The sequence below is a fragment of the Cantharellus anzutake genome, assembly GCF_015039405.1.
Source record: "Cantharellus anzutake strain C23 chromosome Unknown EI90scaffold_22, whole genome shotgun sequence".
NCBI lineage: Eukaryota > Fungi > Basidiomycota > Agaricomycetes > Cantharellales > Hydnaceae > Cantharellus > Cantharellus anzutake.
In genome coordinates, this window is record NW_024066972.1 from 289,669 (window position 1) to 308,180 (window position 18,512).

Genomic DNA, 18,512 nt, shown 5'->3' on the forward strand with positions numbered 1-18,512 from the left:
ACTTCCAAGGCTTACTCTTCTGCTTTCATGTCTTATGTTGTTTTTTGCGACACCCACGAATTCCCAATAAAGCCCACTGAAAACACTCTGAGTTTCTTCATTGTTTATATGTGCCATTACATCCAGCCTTCATCGGTAAAGTCTTACCTTTCAGGTATTTGTGCAGAGTTGGAAGGTTCCTGGCTGGAGGTTTGAACGATCAGAAACTCACCCTTTATCGTGTGTTGTCTCAACAGATGCATGAAGCTGCACTGTTACAGGAATGGGTTCCGGGGAACCCAACCTGAACCGTTCGGCTCACTAATGGAGGTGGCTGCGTAGCCATCGGAGGGAGAGCGGAATGGGATGAGTGTCTGGCAGTGTAACCCGTGGGTTGGCCAACGGTAACTTGGCGCTCCTGGGAGCGTACCGGTAGTGAGTATGACATGGGCTCCTTGAGGGAGCCACCTGGCTGTCTGCTAATGGGGACTTGGCGCTCCTGGGAGCGTGCCGGTAGCGGGTGTGCTGGGAGCGGTTGGCTAGCGGTGACTTGGCGCTCAATGGAGTGTACCGGTAGCGTGGGACACTGGGACTCCCAAAGGGAGTCACCCAGTTGGTGGCTATCAGTGACTTGGCGCTCTCGGGAGCGTACCGGTAGTGGGAGTTGTTGGGGAAAGCGGGCTGGTGGACCAGCACACGGTAGTGAGTGACTGTGGGAAGTGGGACCTGCGGGTGCGTGGCCAGACATTCTGGAGCTGCCTGGACTATATCCCTCTCCTAAGGAGGTGGGATAGGCTACAGTTCCCGATAGGGAACTTCTGGTTGGATGGGAGTGACCGCTCAACCACCCGGTGGACTGGTGGGAGCGGGCAGCAGGAGGTTGGGCATGGGAATGCCCTCCTCGCTGCGGTTTTGTCATGGAGAGGATGAATAGGGAGGTTGTTACGGGGATGGGGGAAATTCCCCATTCCTCGATCCGTTCTTATAGTGGGATGACGAGGGTCATGTCTAGTCTGTACCATAACGGGATATGTAATCGATGAGTGATCCCAGTCTTGCCTGGGAGCGGACAATCGAATTCCCATCGATCGTGGTTGGTGATGTAGTGAGCCATTAAGGGATTGATGATAGGTAGTCGGAGATACCAGGACAGACGGGTCAGCCACGGGTACTTGGTGCTCCTCAATGGAGCGTACCGTGTGCGAGGTCGCAACTTGTGAGATGGGTGAGAACTTCGTATAGTTGCCATCGGGTACTTGGCGTTCGCAGTGTGAACGTACCGGTAGCAGGTTGATATCATAGGTGTGCAATGAGGACTGACTAATAGGGCCTTCGGTGACTTGGCATTCCCAAAGGGAACGTACCGTTGGCGGGGAAACATGATGACTGGCAAAGGAAGAAACAGACGGTGGATGGGCGGCTACTTGGCGTTCGCGTAGCGAACATGCCGGCATCACAGGTAAGTGGGCCTCAGAGTATTCATGATCTCCATGATCGTGATGGGACGTCGTGTGTCGAGTACTGGGGGAGAGCGTAGTGATGAGGACCCATAGGGTACAGATTCCATAGGACGAAATACATGTCGAGAGTCTTCGACTTGCGACCTCGAGTTCTCATGGCGAGGGCCGTTAGAGGACTCGATATAACCAGACATATAAGACATATTGAGAGCTGTACAATCACACGGGTTCAGTTGAGTCACAGGGAGGGTTGTTACAGAAGACGGTGTAACGGGTCTATCGCCTAGACTCGAGACAGAGAGAAGGGGGAGGGTGGTAGTGTGCGCGGGTGTGGTTCGTGAGGCCGGGTCTTGGTCCGTGGGCGCTACTGAGTCTGCAAAAACCTCAAACAAACACTCACCTACGTCTCTCTTGGACGTCAAGGCTGAGTAGTATGATGAGAGGGGTCTTAGACGTAATCAACTAGCTCAATGGGGGCGTTAGGGTCGTGGATGGCGTCTTTGCCACTTGGATGCAACTTCTGCTTGTCCCTTCACGGGTCTATTCAATACTAACTTGTTATGTACAAGCTGTTATCTAGTTTATATATGTTTGAAATGGAATGAATAGACTGGGGGAATGTAAACGGGCCGTTAGGCAACCGTAAATGATGAATATCCAATTGGGAACAAAGAAACAATAAAAGAAATATGAATGAATGGGGGATATATCATAACGGGTCCGAAATGGGAAATGTAAAAGTTAACTCCGCAACGCTTCGCCACAGCGCCCGCCTATCCTCCCGTCAGCAACCTCCTCGTCTCCAGCTTTCCAACGAGCCCCTATTCGTCCCATTTGGTGCAGTAGTTGTTGAGATGTGGCCATTGACAGGTGCTGTCAAGACCACGTGAGACTCTACTCCGTGCTGAACCATCCAGGCATGGGATTGCCATTCTGGGAAATGCTCCGGGGGTGAAGAAGCAAGGTAGAGCATCACTATCGGGTGGGAAAATGGCTGGGTTGTATGTGTAGGTATGGAGATCTGGAGAGGGGGTGAAATTGGCGGCATGGTTGGGCGTGGGAATTTTGCTTGGGGTTGTCGGGAATGATGGGGAAAATAGGGAAGAATAAGGAATGAGTTTGTGGAGTGTTGGATAGTGATAGAATGAATATCGGGAGCGTCAGCGGATATGTACTGCGTGTTGGTGACCAAATTCCGCAGAATCCGACTTTTTGCGGTACACGGAGTTGTCCCCACAACAACGGTACACGAGACAGTTGTAGAGCAGTTGTTAGTTAGCAGGAACCGCCTTCGGCGGTTTCCGTACAAGACGTGTGACTATCTACAAATGGTAAGGTCGCGGGAAATCCCGCGAAACACAAATAACCTCGGCCAGCACCAAGACCCCAATTGGGGAAAGCTTTGCATGAGGGGGGGGAAAGGGGTAGAACGGGTAAGGAGGATAGGGTATCGGGATAGAGGATGGAAGGGAGAAAGAAGGGAGGAACGATAGAGAGGAGAAGTCTTTGACCATGTGACGGATATGGTCGTTGGAGACTCTGTATCCATAACATCGCCCCCCAGTCTCCTAACGACCATGACGCGGTCCCCGAGGGGTGTATCTCCGCAGGTCGTCTCTCCAGGGCGACCGGCTTCTCGAGCGCTCATGATAGGAATCTGGATGGAGGGAATCGTATTGAGCTCCACCAGAGGAGGATGGGTGCGGATCCGATCCCGGGTACTGCACGGGTGGGGGGTAGGGCCGGCCCATAGGAGGAGGATGAACAGTCGTAGGAGGAGCTGCCAGGTTGACGACGAAGGCAGGCATGGCGGTGTTGGTGTTGCTGTCCACCACCCATGTAGGATTGACTGGCATCGTGAAAGTTGGCGTCCGCGGGATTGACTGTGGCCTTCCGGCGCTATACGGTACCATACTAGAAGGGGAAGGATCGGGACTCGAGTCTCTCGGGTTAGGGCGGCTATCCCTTTGAGCAATCGATTCTCGAGATGTAGGTCGAGAAGACCACCTTCTATTGACATCTCTGTTGTAGTCGGATTGACTAGGTTCGGGGCGATAAGAGTCCATCCGAGTTCGACGGGTTTCGTTCCCCATTTGCCAATGAGCCTGTCCCAAGTGACCCGAGACTGATCCTTCTCTTCGGCCGGGATACGGATGGGATCTTCTCTCTTCACGAGGCAATTTCCTCCAGCGGTTTTGGTTTGACGAACCCGAGGGAGAGGATGAGGCGGAAGAGTTGTCAGTGGAAAGGGCGGATGGGGTGTTGGTAGGATGAACGCTTGGTTGCGGCACCACCACATTCGGAGGGGGTAGGAAGACCGAACTCCCCACACCCGGCCAGTTGGGAGATGGAGGCGGTATGGAAGCATCTCCTAGGTTCAAGCCCAACGTTCCTGACGTCAGCTCGTCTGAGCCCTCGTTGAAAGGAGTCGGTGAATCTGGCTGTGCCAGTTGTCGCTCAGTGTCATCCATGACCACCTCTTGTGCCTCGGTGCGAGTCATGAAGCGTCCGGTATCTGGGTAGTAGAATGTCCGGCTCAGACGACGTTTCTCCACCAACTTGAGGGTGGACGGGTCCTTGTTGGATGGGGGTGGACCAGGCCACACGAGTCGGAATTTGTAGGCCTCCCTGTCTTCAGCACCAGGCAATGGTTTGGGCGCATCTTCCCATCTGGGCCAGTCGAGGAACCAAGGAACTTCAGTCCCTTGAGCCAACGGGAGTCGATAATTACGAGCAGCCTTGGCATGTCCGCTCAGGTCCAGCTCTTCGAACAATCCATTCTTGATTACGCGACATGGCAGCTGACAAGCTAGGTATATAGCGAACTCGGGTGAATTTGCTGTCAATTGATCATCAGTCGAACTTTCTTCGAGAAAAATTCCTTTCGGGGGTTCCAACCAGGATATCTTGTGTCCCTCTTGGACATCTACTTCCATCAGGTGTTCATGGATACGGGTGTAATTGACGAAGGCAGTAAGGAGGGAAATGATCCGGAGTATGTAGGTGTAGCGAGATATTATGGTGAAGGGGTGTTGCCAGGGAGCGAACTGGAAGGCAAAGATGTGACTGTCCAACTCGTGCTCGCCACCCGACTCGGACTCGACTTTGTATATTACTTCCCTCAATTCGTTAGGCAATCGTAATTTCGTGAGGGCCTCAGCTCTGAGCGCGGCGGCCTTTGAGGACTCCCAGCGCTCCAACAATGGGGTCAGAGCTCGAGGTGGAACGTTCTGGTTCCCGTTTTCTCTCAGCACTTCGGCCTCGTTGAGGTGGTTATATTCCGGTAGTAAGAGCCACAATCGATCAAGAGATCGAGCACCGGGTCTTACGTGGTGCAGAGCGACGTACGAGAAAGTAGGGTCGAGAGGTCCCAGCTGCCCGTTTAACCACATAGGATTGGATGGGGCTCTCTTGAAGGGCTTGGACGACACTTCGGCTGCTTCGAGACCTGGGCAGTCCCGTCTGTGATCGTCCGTGATCGCAACAGAGTTACGTGGGGTGGGCCTGCGCCTGAGTCACTTCTCCCTCCCAAGAAGGGAGGAAGGGTTGTAGGACCCAGTAGGGTACTACAGGAAGGGTAGGAACGGGAGCTCAACCACCCAGTGGGGGGGTGGGAGTGGGAAGAGTGAGGTCCGGTGTCTGAGCACTCACCGGGTCGTTAAGGTTTCCTCATGGATTGTAAGAATATCAATGTAGACAAGTCAGATGTTACAGGGAAGGTTTACAGGTGGTGGCACACTGGGGTGGCAGTTACAATCACTGGGTGATAGTCTGAGATTGTATATATGATAAAGAGAACAATTCCGGCATCTGCCTTATACATCATATGACTTCTAACTATCTAATATAAAAATCATAATGGTCAAAGGAAGTCCCTTGAAACTCAAGATTCTAGGTCCATTCCCATAACACTTGGGGTGCAGGCACTCTCGCGTGATATGGCCTGGGGCATTACAGTTGTAACACAACCCTTTCCTCCTCTGGTCAGTCCTTGATCGGTCGAGGTCCATCGGTTGTGGGCCTGTCCCAGACATGGGGTGGGCTGCGGGAGCTGGGGGTGCGGGTGCAGGTGTGGGTTGTGGGGGAGTAGGTGTGGGTCATGCATGGAGAGGAGTCATGGTTGGTGTCATGACCGACAAATCCTGGGGCTCCGTCAGCGGCGAATCAATGCCGATAGGCGAATCCGCCGACCTGAAACCCAATCTAACCAGCCCCCAATCCGATGTCTGGCCCCCTGCCCTATCAACCATGCACTGCATCCAGTCCTCCACCCGCATCTGGACCTCTGCCACTCCTGGTTGCCCTCCACACCCTGTGGTCAGGCCAACACTCCCCTCCGACCTTGCTGGCCATCATGCTGCCCTTGTTTGTGACGGCACTGACGGACCACCCTCTGTTGCGGACTTGTCAGCACCGCGCTGATTTCCATGTCCCTTCACGGACCTGTGTCGGCACCGCACCGACCCCGCTTATTTGCGGACTTGTATCGGTGCCGCGCGCTGACCTCCGCTTTTCTCTGGCCATCTTGTCACTCGGCAGCATACCATTCATTCCTTGCCGAGTGCCTATACTGTTCATCCATTCATTCGCTTAACTTGCCAATATTGGCACTTGATCCATGTGCTGATGCACTTCTTATTACCTGTCAATATTGGCACTTGATCCGCTTTTGTTTAGTTCATTGCCTCCCATTTCCCAGGCTCTTGTCCTTCATTCAGTTTGACAATCCCCGCTTATTTCCGCGCCGGACCGCACCGGACTGACCAGTCCTTCTGTGTTTCCCTCCTGCCTATTTATATCCTGTAAATACTTTCGGGGACCTTAGTCTGAAATCAACTAGAGTACCCCCCCTGTCTGGTCTGAGTCTCTCCTTCTGCAAAGGGGCTTCCCCCCTCTGAGTCCGTGCTCGCGGAGTCCGCGCTCCTCCTACAGGTCCGCTCTGCCCACAAGTCTGGTTTGAAGTCCGCTGTAAGTGTCAGTTTGTAAATACGGGATCTCCCCCAAACGTCAAGCTCAGGGCACAGCGCTCCACCTGAGTCGCTGAGGCCGCGATCCCACTCTGCTAACCTTGAACAGCGCTTCCGGACGTGCCGCATATTTCCGCCCGCATATCCGCGTGTGCGCGCTCCAACAGACCTCTGCCACAACCTCCGACACCGACAATATCCCAGCCTCTGACAAAATCCAGTCTCTGACAGTTGGCTGGGTCCAGGTTGGTAGGAGTGGGGGTCTGGGTAGGGGTGCTTGCAGCTGTGTGGCTTGGAAGCGTCACCATTGGTTGTCAAGGAGCATGACTTCACACTTCCATTCGGCCCAGGTAGTGGGCATAGGGTGGAGCCTGTAGATGCTCTCATGGAGCTGGGCATTGATCACTTGTTTGAATTGGTCGACCAGCCCTATGTCACCCAGCCTTGAGGCTGGCCCCAGTATCTCGAACTCCTGGATCACTTTGTCCACAGAGTCGCTCCCCTGTCAGATCATTGCCAGCTTCTGCCAGGTAGTGGCCTCCCAGTTCAGGTCTTGGAACATGTCGTCGAGTTCCATGTTGAACTTGTCCATAGTGAGTGTGGGGGAGCCTGCCATCAGCAGCAAGATCGTGCATTGCATTGCCCATGCCCCTGCAGGTCCTCCCTTCATGTAAGACAACACAAAGAGGATCTGGGAGAGGGCAGTGGGGAATTCAGATGCACAGATGTGGAAGTAAATTCCACATTCAGCTTTGAAATGGTCGAGATCTTCGCTGGCTCCTGAGAAGGGTGTAGGGGGGGCAACCTTGGGTGGTTTGGGTCTGGGTGCGGGTGCAGGAGCGGGTGCAGGCACAGGCGTGGGTGCAGGTGCAGATGGGGGCAGGGGGTGGTTGCAGGCTTGGCTTTCCACAATGGCCTGCAGCTCCTGAAACCGGGCCAGTAAGTCATCATACTGTTCTTCTGACACCATAGTGGGGGAGGTGGGGAAACGAGGTTAAAGCCTTCTTCTGCTGTTAGGGACTTGTCCAGGGTAGAGGAGGCCCAGGTATAGTGTCCGGCGCTGAGAGTCTGGCAGGGTGTGGATCAGGTGTGCATTGTAGGTGGGATAATCACCCACATGCAGAGCCAGCTCAGATATCCATTGTCACCATTCAAAAATCATCTCCATTCGTTCAATAAATCGATACAAACTTGGTACCTAAAATTACCCCTAATTCCTATGAATCCGTCGATGTCAAGATCGTCCCAATTGGTGGAGATTTGGTGGAGTTAAGTGTTGGGGAGGTTAGCCACAGCGTGGGTCATGGGATCTCGTCATGTGTGGGAATGGGAAGTTCAATTTAGGCAAGCAGCAAGTCAGAAAAGCATGCTTCACCCATTCCCAAGGCATCAAATAAATTGGGAAAAATGTTCTTTAGCTGCGTAAAGGTTATTCCCAGCCACAGTTCCAGTTTCGGGCACTAATTTTGTGAAATCATTGATAAATTCCCAATTTTCCTCATATTTTCACATTTTTACCATCATTTTGATATATTGGATGATATTCTTTTATTCTTCTGATGCCCTTTTCAAATATTTCGCTTACGATGGGGTCCAGGAGCCATATGGCACCAATACTGTATTTCCCATCAATCATTTCTAAAAATTTTTATTCTTTATATCCTGTACATACTGGGATTGAAAAATCAAGTTCTCCCCTCCCCTAATTTCTTTAAGGCGCTAGGACGCATCAGAGTTAGTGTGAGTGTGTTAGGAATTCCTACAGTAGGAGTAAGGGCAGTCATCTAGCCCACAAAGAGTGGGTAGTGGACACTGAGCCCGGACCTTGCAGAATTTCTGGAGAATTTCCTGGAGTTTTAGGATTGAGGCCAGTGGAGAAAGGAGTTTTTGTGGAGAGTTTCCCCCATGAGCTTGGTTGGTGCTGAGAGCCACTAGCTCTCTTGCAGCATACTGACAAGCCTGACACAGGACAGTAGTCCCTGGCCACTTAGACTGAAGTGGAAAGTTGAGAAGAAGGCTACTTCTTCAGTTCTCACTTCAGGTTCATTTATATACATGCAGCTTGGGTCATATGACAGGTGCCACATCACCCTTGCACACAGCTGTAACCACCCAGGTGTCTCCATGGGAGATCCCAGGCGCATCCGGTGTGAGCACGCATGCTGGGCACATGTCAGGGGACACCTGCCCAACCCAGCTCCACCCACCCTCACCCGGTATCCCACTCACCTCTATTCCTCACCCTTCATCACAGTTCCTCATTTCTTGTTCTTCCTTTTGTCCTTTTGTTCTTTTGCTCTTTTGTTCTTTCTTCTATCTTTATCTACATGGACAACCTTTCCCCATATCTATGTATTATTGACCTGCTGTCATGGCCCCACAAAGTCCCTGCCTTTACCACTTCTATCACCTGCACCCCATCACCATTCTTGCACCCATTATTCATGCCCGTTAATTGCACTGTTGTCCATCACTTAGCGGTGCCGATAGTGGTTCCCATCTACGGCCCCGTAGTGGCACCTCCTTCTTTCTCCTGCCACCACTTGAGTTCCTCAGCCATTCAGCCGACACCATTTTATTCTTATTCATTCACTTAACTTACTAGTGGTCGATATTGTTGCCACTGATCCGCTCCCACATTGACATTTGGTTTATTCCTTTATTGACATTTGATTTATTCGTATATTGACATTTTGATCTGCCACTATATTGGTGCCTAGTGTGAGGTCTCAGGGTAGCTCAGCACACAGAGCTGTAAGTGATACAAGGGTGTGTATTTTACAGTAGTGTGTAAGCAGTTACCTGGAGGTTCCCACTTACCCACATGACTATATGTATCTTAATTACATGTGGCTCAGGGTTTGGGGCTATTGCCCTGACACCTAGATTGTTGGTCCTAGTTATTCTGCCTCCCAACTTCGCTGTCCTCTGTTCCATTCATTTCTTCTGTTCCATTTCCCTGGTCCTCATCGCTCTTTTAGCTTTGTTGCACTTACCATTCTGCTCCCATCACATGCCAGACCGACCAGCCCCTTCTCTGTTCTCCTTTCGTACTTATACTTGTTGTCATATCCATGCATACCCGACCCCTACCCGACTTCCGGACCTCCACCCTCTTCACCTCCGGAGTTGTACCCTACCGCTGCCATTCCGATACTTACCTTCGGTCCTGGCAACACACCTCCTTCTACCCCCCACACCTCCTTCTTACCCCTCACACCACCTCTACTCCTCCCCTATCTCCGTCCGCTCCGATACTCACCTCGGCCCGAACACCACCCCTCTCGCCCCTCTCGCCACCCTCCTACTACTTCTCCACCTGTCAGGGCACAGCCCTTGACCCCACTCACCCTCAGACACCCTCACCCCTCTCCTAACCACCCTCTCTCCACATTTCCCCATTCCCCTTATCCTTCCCCCCACTGTTTCACATAATGACGCGCCCGCACGCGAACCCGTGGGAACGTTCTGGGCGAGCGACTCGCCCAGAAATGTACAGCCACAACCGTGGGAACATTCTGGGCGAGCAGCTCACCCAGAACTTTCCCACGGGTCACACCCGTTATGGAAAGTCGGCAGCAAGCGGGAACTGTATAGTTCCTAGGGTCCTTTTGTGTCGGCCTCACAGGGGGCTGAGAAGCTTACCCTTCTTCTCAGCTCATTCCCTGTGAAGGCAAGTGTACTTACCCGCTTTTCAATGAATACCAGCTCATTCCCTGTGAAGGCTGAGGCCAGTCCCCTCAGCGACTTCGAGGAGTTAGCACCTGGGGAGAGTACCCCAGCTTCCACACCCGGCCTCGCCCTCCGGCCACTCCCAGCTGGGGTCCGGATCCTGACACCACCCTCCTGCTCCGCTCCTCCTTCACCCAACCTCCACCCTCCCGTCATCCTCCTACACTTCCCCCATCCACTCCGATACTCACCTTCGGACCTGACAACCCTCCTTTCCGCCACTCCTTCCCCCTTACCTTTCCCCTCTCTCCTCCCTCTGGTACTCCTCCGCCACCCTTCCGCCAAGTTACAACCTTCCACCGCTGTCCCGTACTTCGTACTCAGACACCGCTTGTACCTTTGCTCCGAGCCTCTGTCATAGTCCCTACCTCGGACTTTGACTCCACCTCAGTCTTAGTCCATTGCATTGGTGACCTCATACTACATAAACACCATTGCCAATATCCCTCGGACTTTCAACCCCGCCTCTGTAACCTCCGTAAGCTCCACAACCCCTGAGCTTCACGGATCGCCTTCGGCACTTTCGCCGCTTGTAATGTATCTCTCGCATTTACCCCTCATCCCTATTTGGACTACTGCTTCTTCCCATTCTAGCCAGTTAGTCATCATCCCCACTTCTCCTCATCCTCCTGCCCCTCTGGGCCTCGCCCTCCCTACCTCCTTTCAGATGTATCACAGGTCCTGCCTTATGACCTTCGGTACCGCTCCACTTCTTCTACCCTTTGTTCCCGTTCGGACGTCTTTGTTCCGATTCAGCTTCCCTTTGTTTCCTTGTGCTCTTGCCCCCTCCATTATATATATTGGCGCTTGTACATACTCGTTTTGGTTCAGTCCGAAATCGACCTGAAATGCCCCCTAGAGACTTCCTGCTCACCTACTGTGAAATTAAGGACCAAATGGACAAACAGCAATGGCACAGTGCTCCGCTTGAGTCGCTGAGGCCAAGGTCCCTCCACGCTAAGTCTCCGATTCCACTCCGGAGTCATCTGTATCAGCCCTGTTCTAACACTTGTAGTTTACTGTTGATGTACCTCAGTTCAAATATCGACTAGAAATCCCCCCAAAGTATTCTCGTCTTAAGTTCACCTCTCAACTTCATCTCCACCTGAACCAACCTCACTGCAAGGTCCCTCCTGCTAACTTGAAATACAGGACAGCCTAGGCTCTAGCCAAGTTGTTGAAGCCGAAGTCCCAACCCCCACAACGCCTTGCAACGGAGAAGCACATTAGCTAAGTGTCCACTCATGCCACTGCACTGCACTCCGCTTCCCATGAATACTTTGAATACCGTTTCTGACACCTGCCTGCGATGTGCACACGACACACCCAGCCCCAGACGACCTGGATGGCCTCACAGTGCAACCCAGCACACACCCTCAGGATCCCCCATGGGGACACCCGGATGACTGTGGCTGTATGTGGGGTGTGTCGGAAAATTGCGAGATCAATCAAAAGCATGAGACTTGACATTTAAAACGCCAAAATTTGACGTTTAAATGTGAATTTTGGCATCTAAACGTTGTGATAAATTGTTTATGGCGTTTTTTGATATTATTGAATGCGTTTTTATACCCCTCAAACGCTCTGAATATGTTTTTAATAACTTAATAAATGTGTCATAAATGCTTCCTACAGCATCAAAATCGTCAAAAATCCGTCTCATATAACACATAAAGTACCACCACATCTAACCAATGTATTCTCATCGGCTGTTGGGTAGTTGTTGTAAATAAATGCCATGAAACGTTTCCCAGGTGTTTAAACGATATACGGGATTTTCCGACATGATGTGGCAAACCTCATGTGACCCAAGCCGCATGTACATAAAGGTACCTGGGGTGGGAACCGAAGAAGTAACCTTCTTCTCATGATTCCCACTTCAGTCTGAGTGGCCAGGGATCGTTGTCCTGGATTGGGCCCATCACTACACATGCCAGCTCCACACCCCGCAGCGACCTCAGTGCCAGGCATTACACCCAGGCCTCCTGGACCCCAGACATGTCCCTGACACAATCCTTCTTAGGATTCGTAAACTTCTACTGCCGGTTGTCAGGGACAGCTCCGAAAGTGGCGAGGTCCCTGTGCGCGGGACTCGGTGGGACGAGTAGCGGCTGTGCATAGCGGCAATCCCGTCGCAGGGTGAGCGTCCCCGACCACTTAGTCTGAAGTGGGAAGTTGAGATTATCATTAAAGGGGAAAGCTACGGTACTTACCTGAAGTGGGAAGTTGAGAAGAAGGCTGCTTCTTCTGTTCCCACCCCAGGCACTATTATATACATGCGGCTATGGTCACGTGGAGGAAGCCACGTCATCTCCGCACACAGCCGCACCTCCCTGGGTGTCTCCACGGAAGATCCCGGAGGTGGCTGCTCAGTAGGCAGGAGTGTGCGCAGCGCATGCGGCGATCGGGGAGGTGGGGTTAGGTATGTAGTGGTACATAGAGAAAGGGAAATCGACCGTAGAATAGAAATAGAAATAGAGATAGAGAGGAAGGGGAAAGTGGAGGAGGAGAGATGGGGAGTGATAGCACGGTAGTGCAGTACGGCGTGGGGTGCGGCGTGGGGTCAGGCAGGTGTGCCCTGACACCGGTTCATCAGAGATTTTCTCTGAGAAGGTGCACCCCCTCCACAGACTGACCCAGAAGACCCAGGCCTGGAACTGGGGCCCAAGTGAGGATGATGCCTTCCATGCTCTCAAGGAGGCTGTTACCACTGCCCCCATCCTGTCATATCCATGCATACCCGATCCCGACCCGACTTCCGGACCTCCTCCTTCTCCACTTCCGGAGTCCTACCCTACCGCTGTCCGTTCCGATACTCACCTTCGGTCCTGGCAACACACCTCCTCTTACCTCCGATGCCACCTCCACTCCTCCTTCCCACTCCTCCCCTATCTCCGTCCACTCCAATACTCACCTTGGACCGAACACCACCCCTCTCGCCACCCTCCTACTACTCCTCCTACTCCTCCGCTCCTCCCTCACAACACCTCCACCCTTCCATCATCCTCCTACACTTCTCCCGTCCGCTCCGATACTCACCTTCGGACCTGACAACTCTCCTTTCCGCCACTCCTTCCCTCTTCCCTTTCTCCTCTCTCCCCTCTGGTACTCTTCTGCCGACCTCCCGCCAAGTTACGACCTTCCACCACTGTCCCGTACTTCGTACTCGGGCACCACTCGTACCTTTGCTCCAAGCCTCCATCATAGTCCCTACCTTGGACTTTGACTCCACCTCAGTCTTAGTCCATTGCATTGGTGACCTCATACTACGTAAACACCACACCACAAAATAACTATTTTTATGGATTTTACACTGTAGCCCACACAGTGCACAGGCCCAGTCTTGCACATCCATTTACGACCCACATTACTCGCTCTTTCCTATTTTTTTTCTATTTTTCTGAAACCATTTTCAGTTCCTAAGCAGGATTCTCATGCACAGCATAACTCTCAACTTCTTACTTGATGGTCTCCACAACTACACATTTACACCCAACGTTCTTATGCTCGATCGATAGAGCACGATTAGCTCTCCTACCATGCCAATTTTCGTGCCGAATGGACAAATATTAGTAGAGATTCTGATTCAACACCATGCTGAATCTCACGTGGACTTGACAGCACCTGTTAATGGTGGTACCTCAAGAACCACAGGGCCAATTTGAATAAAATTGAGCTTGTTGGAAAGCTGGAGCAGAGGAAAAGTTAGTGTGGCTCAAAAAAAGGCATGGAAAGGGACGGTTTGGTTTCGTGTCGACCTTCTTTCATATCAGGCTGCTCCAGCAGTATTTCCCCCATTTCTCCTCCATTTCTTCGTCGATTTTGTATCATTGGAAAGCTGTTATTAAAATGAGTCAAACTAGTCTGTAGCAGAGAGATTTGGTTCAGCCGTTGTGGAGATCGTCAACTTTATTCATTGTGTTACCATCAATCAGCATAACTTGCAAATATATTGACGAAAATGCCATCGATTCCCCTCAAACTTGGTACTATAGGAAGAATATTCTCCACGGGCACTCAGGATATTTCTTCATATTTTTAAGGCTCCTGAGAGACTCTGAATGTCGACTTTTTCCCTTGTCCCATGCAATCCATGTTTGGTGAATATTCATGACAACACACATTAGAACTTGAATGTGGCAATATATATGCTTACATGCGACATAACATGTGTGTTCTTCATTCTGATACCTAGCTATAAGGTTATACATTTCCTTACAGAATGTTAGCCAGAGCTTGTATGTACTTGTAAGCAATGGATTTTCCAAATTGGTGGAGATTTGACAGAGATGCCAGCCTCGCAAGCTACCCATAGTAGGTGCATACCAGATATGGTTATCTACAATGACTTGTAAAATCTCCAAAATCTTTATAAGCATTAAAAATCCCCTTGAAAGCACCATGGCAGAGTATAATGCTCGAAATCATTGAGAAACATTGGCCATTCCCCCACCTTGGCCCTAATTCCCTTTATCTTTTCCATTTTCCTGTCTACTATTTATGTAAATAGCCGTATTGTCATATCCGTGCATACCTGACCCTGACCCGACTTCTGGACCTCCTCCTTCCCCACCTCCGGAGTCCTACCCTACCGCTGTCCGTTCCAATACTCACCTTTGGTCCTGGCAACACACCTCCTCTTACCTCCGATGCCACCTCCACTCCTCCTTCCCTCTCCTCCTCTATCTCCGTCCGCTCCGATACTCACCTCGGACCAAACACCGCCCCTCTCGCCACCCTCCTACTACTCCTCCTCCTACTCCTCCGCTCCTCCCTCACAACACCTCCACCCTTCTGTCATCCTCCTACACTCCTCCCGTCTGCTCCGATACTCACCTTCGGACCTGACAACTCTCCTTGCTGCCACTCCTTCCCTCTTCCCTTTCTCCTCTCTCTCCCCTCTGGTACTCTTCTGCTGACCTCCCGCCAAGTTACGACCTTCCACCGCTGTCCCACACTTTGTACTCAGGCACCGCTCGTACCTTCGCTCCCAGCCTCCGTCATAGTCCCTACCTCGGACTTTGACTCCACCTCAGTCTTAGTCCATTGCATTGGTGACCTCATACTACGTAAACACCATTGTCAATATTCCTTGGACTTTCAACCCTGCCTCCATAAGCTCTGCAACCTCCGAGCTTCACGGATCACCTTCGGCACTTTCGCTGCTTGTAATGTATCTCTCACGTTTTCCCCTCATCCCTATTTGGACTGCTGCTTCTTCCCATTCTAGCCAGTTAGTCATCATCCCCACTTCCCATCATCCTCCTGCTCCTCTGGGCCTCGCCCTCCCTACCTTTCGGACATATCACAGGTTCTGCCTTATGACCTTCATTACCGCTCCGCTTCTGTCTACCCTTTGTTCCCATTCGGACGTCTTCATTCCAATTCAGATCCCCTTTGTTCCCTTGTGCTTTTGCCCCCTCCATTATATATATCGGCACTTGTACATACTTGTTTTGGGCTCAGCCCAAAATCGACCTGAATGCCCCCTAGAGACTTCCTGCTCACCTACTGTGAAATTAAGGACCAAATGGACAAACAGCAATGGCACAGCGCTCCGCTTGAGTCGCTGAGGCCAAGGTCCTTCCACGCTAAGTCTCCGATTCCACTCCAGAGTCGTCTGAATCCGCGCTTCATCTCTAACATGTATGTACAACATCATGGGGCACATAGTTATCAGGACATCCTCAGATTTTCCCACAGTCCATTTTTGGTAGCAAGCCGCATCACTAGGACGTCCACATTGAAATAGGACGTTTAGGCCCTATTTGAAGCATAAAAAACACCCCTTGATAGGTGGGTTAATTGGCTGACTAGCCTGGAAACCCCCTATTGATACAAAGAAAAGTCGTCCATGTAAAGTGAAGAGAAAATAAAGAGAAAGTAAAATAGGGGAAGAGTGAAGAAAGGGAGGGTAAGAGAAAGAAAGAAGAAGGGGGGAGGAGGTAGGAGAGGACTGGGTGGAAGGGCACCGGGTGAAGTGGGGCCGGGTGGGGCCGGGTCAGGCGGGTGTGCCCTGACAGCAGTACAGTGGCTGGAAAGTGCTCTCCATAGACATTGTGATGCAGAAGTTACACCTGCTGAAATTTCTGACATGAGGATGCGAGACAGTTTGGGTCAGCTTGAATGCTTTCAACTTTGATAACAAAAACTCATTCTCCTTATTAGTTTCATCGAGTTTGTCAAGGGCTTGGACCATATATTCCCTCCCCCCCGGGTAGAATTGCACAACCCACAACACAAATGAAAACACGTGATTTTGTGCGCTTATCTCAGTGGGATTTTGTAGGTTCACTGCGCGCGTCCACACCTACTAAAGAGTAGCAGGAATTCGTATTGAATCAAAGAGTAGCAACCACACAAATGACTAAGCACAAGAAGCGGGCAAAGCACAGGGGAAAGATTGTGAAGCAGGTCATGCAGCACGGTTCTATTTCAGAAGTCACCAATATTTTTGTGCCCTCAATTTCGTGGTTCCGGGTGGACTGCCCACAACGTCTCCGATAGTACCATGTTTCATGAAGGCCTCTTTTAGCCAGGCAGGAGGCACCAGGTCATCCTCGCGCCTTAACCTATTGGCCAACCCACCCGCAACGAATGCAGCTGACATGCTAGTGCTACTCTTGGTCGTCCATTCGCGCGGACCAGCGATCGACGGAACTTTCATTTCAACGCCCGGGGCAAGAGCATCGACGGCAGGTCCAACGTTGGAGAAATATGCAATTATCTTCGAACACTCCTCAATAGCGCCAATGGTGTAAGCGCTTGGAACAGAACCAGGACTAAAGTATGCTGCGTTCGTTGATTCCATCCCTGCAGGGGCTACAACGTGCAAACCCTTACTGATGGCATCTTCGACGGCAGCGTTAAGGGCCTCATTGTACTCGAAGGTTGGGTCTATCACTAGGATGGATTGGCAAGGAATGTATCGGAATTGTTTGACAGCCCATTGGAGGCCTGCCATTAAGGCGGATATCGATCCCACGCCTGCATCGGAGACAACCTTGAGCGGAATAATGTGGGCCTCGGTCGCCACGCCATATGGCACCCCCACTGCTACCCCGGCCACCATTGTGCCATGACCGTTGAGATCTAGCAAGCCTGAGGGGTAATCACCGAAGACCTGCACTCACAAGTAGATATGAGTGAACATATATGACAGTGTATAAAGAGATACGCACCTCACCCTCAAGTACACGGTCACCAAAGCAGATGTGCAAAGGGTTGATACCGGTACTTGCCATATAAATCCTCACCGGCACCATTGTCAGGCCCGCTCGCTTCCCACGTTCATAGGCGCGTCCTCCGAGTTCACCTGGGTCATCCCTTATTTCGGCTGGGACATCGTTGCACCCTGTCGCACGCCCCTCATTCACTTCGTGGGGGGCATCGTGAATGGAGGTTATGCCGTCAGCTTCGACGTAGTCAACTTCGGGGCAACTGAAAATGTGAGTAAGGGATGCTCCAGTTGCGTGTGCGGAGTAGCCATTCAGGGCTACGAAGTAAGTATATCGTTGAGGGGAAATTTTCCGATAGCAACTTACCTTGATACCGATGATTGATTGAAAATTCTGACCCAGGGCTTCGGGCGGATATCCGAGTGATACTGTTGATATGACGTTCCATATCTTCACCGGATTTCAGCACACTAAGCAATGATGAGTCGGCCAGTATTATGCTATGCCTGTGTGTGGGACATACACAATGTACGAGTCGGGCTTTACTGGACCCTTCAGCTTGGTACGAACAGAAACAGCAAGGGTTGTTATGATAGTGGAAGCGAATATAGCAATGGGAATGACCGTGGTTGAGAACTTCATTGGCCAACAGGTGAGAGCACAAGGAAGACTGAGAGGACGTCCGAAGAGCTATATATATAGTAATGTGAAACCCGGTTTGGTCTGATCTCTTATGTAGCACAGCAACTTCATATTTAGAGGTTTGAAATTTTCGGATAAATCTGCGGATACCCGAGTGTCATCCGCATGTTCAAGTCCTGCCATCACCCCAACACCCTTCCTATTCATCTTTCTCTCTACTACCTCTTAGTGACAAGTATGGCTCCTAGCGGATCGGATCCGGATCAGAATCCGCGGATATTTAGAGGTTTGAAACAAAATCCATATCCGGCGGTTAGAAATCCGCGGATAGATCAACCGCGGATTGTAGATAAAATTGCATTTCGTCAGAATGTCCTTGATGAGAGCTTTCTAACAATACCAAATATTGGTGGAGAACTGATGGAAATATGGGGAAAACTTGGAGGTCAAATGCCTAATTTGGAAATAACGGGCCTGGGTGGCCAAATAAGACTTGAAAAAATCGAAAAAAAAAATATATAGAAACATAGGAGGGGTATCTAGGACTGTAGGCA

The 18,512-nt window shown here is 51.2% G+C and overlaps 2 protein-coding genes across 2 annotated transcripts; one reads left to right on the forward strand and one right to left on the reverse strand.

The window, feature by feature from the left end:
* Nucleotides 1-9,470: 9,470 nt before the first annotated feature.
* EI90DRAFT_3056966 (uncharacterized protein) lies at nucleotides 9,471-10,894 on the forward strand (the record flags this gene model as incomplete). Its single annotated transcript, XM_039060263.1, is given in 7 exon segments — nucleotides 9,471-9,588; nucleotides 9,606-9,622; nucleotides 9,640-9,698; nucleotides 10,246-10,348; nucleotides 10,369-10,388; nucleotides 10,402-10,603; nucleotides 10,651-10,894. Coding segments are annotated over 7 exon segments (543 nt in total), but the record flags the coding sequence as incomplete, so codon positions are not given.
* Nucleotides 10,895-16,489: 5,595 nt separating this feature from the next.
* On the reverse strand, nucleotides 16,490-17,996 carry EI90DRAFT_2995801 (peptidase S8/S53 domain-containing protein). Its single transcript, XM_039056199.1, has 4 exons — nucleotides 17,840-17,996; nucleotides 17,683-17,786; nucleotides 17,320-17,633; nucleotides 16,490-17,261 (listed from the first exon to the last, which is right to left on the reverse strand). Exons 1-4 carry the CDS (start codon nucleotides 17,956-17,958, stop codon nucleotides 16,581-16,583), a joined length of 1,218 nt encoding a protein of 405 aa, XP_038916303.1. The 5' UTR covers nucleotides 17,959-17,996; the 3' UTR covers nucleotides 16,490-16,580.
* Between the last annotated feature and the right edge of the window lie 516 nt (nucleotides 17,997-18,512).

Excerpts from the sequence above, each read along its gene's own strand:
- EI90DRAFT_2995801 (XM_039056199.1), bottom strand. The coding sequence starts at position 17,958 with ATGAAGTTCTCAACCACGGTCATTCCCATTGCTATATTCGCTTCCACT. Across the intron at positions 17,787-17,839 it reads AAGCCCGACTCGTACATTGT|TGTGCTGAAATCCGGTGAAG; the intron begins GTATGTCCCACA and ends ATCATTGCTTAG. Across the intron at positions 17,262-17,319 it reads ACCGTGTACTTGAGGGTGAG|GTCTTCGGTGATTACCCCTC; the intron begins GTGCGTATCTCT and ends TTGTGAGTGCAG.